Source organism: Phaeoacremonium minimum (assembly GCF_000392275.1).
Source record: "Phaeoacremonium minimum UCRPA7 unplaced genomic scaffold PA7_03_scaffold_525, whole genome shotgun sequence".
NCBI classification, from domain to species: Eukaryota; Fungi; Ascomycota; class Sordariomycetes; order Togniniales; family Togniniaceae; genus Phaeoacremonium; species Phaeoacremonium minimum.
Window position 1 is genome coordinate 1 of NW_006921427.1, and position 4,068 is coordinate 4,068.

The window sequence follows — 4,068 nt, forward strand, 5'->3', positions numbered from 1 at the left end:
GGCACGGGCACGGGCACGGGCACGGGAACCAAGATGAAAATTCCTTGCAGCCACCGCCTTCATTGAGCCCAAGTGCCATTGTCTCTGGACCAGAACCTGCTCCTTTCCATTTCCGTCCTCCTCTTCCTTCATCTCTTTCCCTACTCGGAACAGACCCCAAACCTGGAGTCGGATCCATCTCCAGACCGCTACCCTCTTCCGCCTCCGTGCCTGGCTCCCTTTCTGCCTCCTATTCCAGTTCATCCATTGCAGATCCAGGCCCCATCGCCGAAACCGACCCTTGCCAGACCCAGGCTCTCTGGGCCAACGTCGCCAGGCATCCCCATAACCGGCCGACCGTCATTTTCGCCGCCACGCTCCGTACAAGCACCTCCTCGACCGTGCGCTCCACCTGCTACAGCAACAGCAACCACGACGACGACGACAACAACGAGGAAGCCTGTCCTGACGGCTACCACTGCCTCACCAGCGCCATGAGCTCCCCAACCCCCTGCTACGTCTCGTACGACGAGAAGCCCCATGTCTAGAGCGCACAGAGCTTCTTCGCGGCGCTGCGAGATCCGTACCCGAACAAGGGAGAGCATAACGGCCACGGCCACGGCGAAGATGGCAAGAACAACAAGTTGAAGATCAGTTCGAGCGACCGCATCAGCCCTCTTGCTATAACACCAGCCGAGAGCCCTGACAATCAAGATGAGGGCGAGGGTAACGGCGATAGCGACGGTAATCACACGCTCAGCGGTGTGTTAGGCCGAGTCTACATCTCTGAGTCTGTTGCCAACGAGTTCCGGAACGAGATGGAGAGCAGTCTTGTGCAAAAGGCTGGAGATGAGATGATCGAGATGATGATTCTACGATATATTCTTCGCAGCCACCCCGTCACGACAACTCTTCCGAGCAGAAGCCCTGGCCACGACGACCAGCGCCAACACAATGACCAGCACCATTGGCGTCTCGTTTCCCGTCGCTCACCCACCTTCTCTCAGGCCTTTGCCAAGGGTCCCTATACTCCCCAGCAGCGCACCAGCGACCATGGTACCCCATCACTGCCGAATCCCATCGCACCGGTGGTCACATACTGGCTCCACGCCGACGACATTCCGGAGCAACTCCGGTGCGCCATGCCCTACGCAACAATGCACCCGGACCTAAGGATGCTCTACCCCTACCTTGTTGTCGCCCTACACGCTGAGTCCGCCAACCTTGCCCTCGCCGCACGGCATCCCGATCTTACGGCCGGCGCAGCCCGCGCCCTTGAGAGCCGCGCCGCCCTGCGCGCCCACCACGTCGGGAGCCAGGGCCGGCCCCTCTCCTCCGATCTCTGCTTCTTCGCTGCCCTTCTCACCCCCGACGAGTTTGCCATCTGGAGCTTCCGCCTTGTCGACAGCCACCGCGCCCGCTCCAGGTCCAAGTCCAAGTGCTCCGCCCAGTCTGTCTCCATCTCATCTCACGTCCCGCGCCCCGCCTCGGCCACAAGCGCCGCCACTACCACAGACCTGCTCAGTGCCCCTCCTCTCCGTCCCAGCACCGGCAACAGCCAAGATCAGAAGAGACGTCCCCGCTGCGATCGCAGGCCACCGTCTCCGCTCTCGCGCTCTGGCTCTCATCAATATCAATCACAACGCGGCCAGAACAACGGTGACCGGCCTGACTGCGGCCCGGGAGTCAACCTTGTGGCAACGCGCCTCGCGCAGGGCAATCAACTCATCAGCGTCCATCTCTCTACGCTGGTCGCCTGGCTGAATGAGATACACTACTGGGCAACCACGGAGCATGGCCCAGCCGTGGCTAGCGACTTAGAGACGTGCGTGAATGCCCGGTAGATGATGTGAGGGTGATAGGCTGAAGGCATATCCGGGCAGGGGGCAGGGAGGGGATTGGACATGGCTAGGGAGAGAGCTACTGTCAGCCACGGCACCAAGCATCCAACAACACATGTGAAGAGACGCCCGTCACTGCCTACACATCACAGACGGCGACTGCTGGCAGCCCCCGCTTCTGCTTCAGCGCGATCCTACTTTCGCTTACCACTGGCCCCCTAAAAAGACCCATGCCCTCAAGACCCATTATGCCACTTTTTACCGGTGTTGATCAGCGGGGTCGGACTCTGATAGACTACAAAGTAGCTAAGAATGTAGATCGATAAAAGCCTGTCTACCGCCGCTGTACTCACACACACACACACATAATCAATTACGCTCGGCAGGCTTGTCCTGAAAGGGCAACTAACACCAACCGTTAGAGTCCCTCAGTTTGCGAGACACCCCGGACCCGGCCGTCGACGGCAGTGCTGCGCCGGTAGTGGCCCTGACGCTGCTCCAGCCTCGCATCGCCGTCGTTCTCGGCGTCGCGTCCCCGACAAGGTAGCGAGCTTTGAGGAGGTAAAGGAAGTCGCCATGGACTATAAAAACCCCAGCCTAAAAGTAGGGGTAAAGGGGAAGCTGTTTGCGTCGCGATGGGACAATGGGAATGGATTGAGCTCAGTAGTTCAGTCTAGCAGGAACACACTTTTATGATGGACGGGATTGATCACGTCAAGGAAATTTCTGGAAGGGAATGAACTCATTCAATTGTGCGTTCTGGTGAGAAAGGTGCCTCCTTGCGGGCACTCCTGACAAATTCTGCATCCCATTACTCCACCGATGGCACTCGTGACGGCTGTCCCATCCTGCTCTACTCGAACGATAGAATCGTTTGGATTTGTGAAACTATTGCCCAGTCGTCTCATCCAAGTCCCAATACGGTTTATTTCCCTCCCTTGCTTTATTATTGTCCATCGTCAGATGTTAGTTTTTTTTTTTGCGACGATGAGGATTTGCGTGACGATGAGGATGTGCGCGACGATGAGGATGTGTGCGACGATGAGGATTTGTGCGATGGTGGGGGTTTAGGCTTTTTGCTGGCGGTGGTGGTGGCAGAACCAACAGATGGTGGTAGGCGAGACTTCGCCGTATTGGAAGCGCTCTTCCTGTTTTCCTCAAGGACGATATCTAATGCATCCCTAATCTGGTTTAGGCGTGTGTCCTTTCCCCAATCGAGAATGTTTCGAACCTGCTTGCGAAAGCTCTTGAAATCCCCTGGCCTCGATAGTAGGAAAGCATCAACTCGCTGGAGGTAATAGTTCAAGTCATCTTCCTTCCATGATATGTATAATTGGGCGGTATTGTTGTCCACAGCAATGCAGTAGGATGAGTTGTCGACACGCTCTATTCTCTGGTACTCTCGAAGCGACTTGTTTAGCTGGTCTATAGCTTCGAGGCAAGCTGATGAAGCACCGGCACACTGATTTGTGGCAACCCAGAGATCACCTCGGGTACCTCCGGCCGCTCTGAACTCGATGGCGAAGAAAGGAAACCGAAGACCTTGTGATGTTGCCACCGAATAGCGTGGGATTCGTGGATGGAGTGTCGTTTGAGTCAGGAGTTGTGGCTCTGTAAACGCCGCATTGAGGTGCCCCGAGTACCCATATAGTTTGTCTGGTTTGGGCTGAGTAACCTTGTACGGACTAACAGGATTGGTGGGAACAAGATGCTGCGACATGAGAGCGCTGGAGCTGCTCATCAATCCCGTAGCAGACCCATAAACTGGGTCACTTCGAGGGTTAGGGAATATTGTATCGTTAAAGAAGGCCGCCACATCATCTTCATCACATCCCTCTTCTGTGAAACTACCCAACCGGTCCATAGCCTCCTTCATCTCTTCGGCCGAGAGCTCGGGAGAGTCCCGCTTGGCGCGCAATGTGTCGTTGATATAACCAGAGACGTTAGTGGGCAGCGGCGCATTAGGGTGCCGGACATGGATGTGGTTGAATGTCAAGTTGTTCTGGCGGTACATTCGATCTCGAACACCAGAAGATGAACTAGAAGTACCAGACGCGCCGGCAGCAGAGAATCGACTGTCTGTACTAGGTGGACGGGGGTGTGGCCCGGTAGGGGGCGGCGTGGGCGGCACCGTGAATCCATCGGCATCCCGTGTGTAACCCATCTCCGACGCCGATCTGGCGAGCCGCCTCGAAATAGGGTCGTCGTCCGAACGGTAAAGATGGCTGTCCGACCGACAGTGTTTCTC

At 56.7% G+C, this 4,068-nt stretch overlaps 1 protein-coding gene across 1 annotated transcript; it reads left to right on the forward strand.

Moving 5' to 3' along the window:
• Positions 1-473: 473 nt before the first annotated feature.
• UCRPA7_7430 (hypothetical protein) lies at positions 474-1,823 on the forward strand (the record flags this gene model as incomplete). Its single annotated transcript, XM_007919962.1, has 2 exons — positions 474-521; positions 576-1,823. 2 exons carry the CDS (start codon positions 474-476, stop codon positions 1,821-1,823), a joined length of 1,296 nt encoding a protein of 431 aa, XP_007918153.1.
• Positions 1,824-4,068: the final 2,245 nt, after the last annotated feature.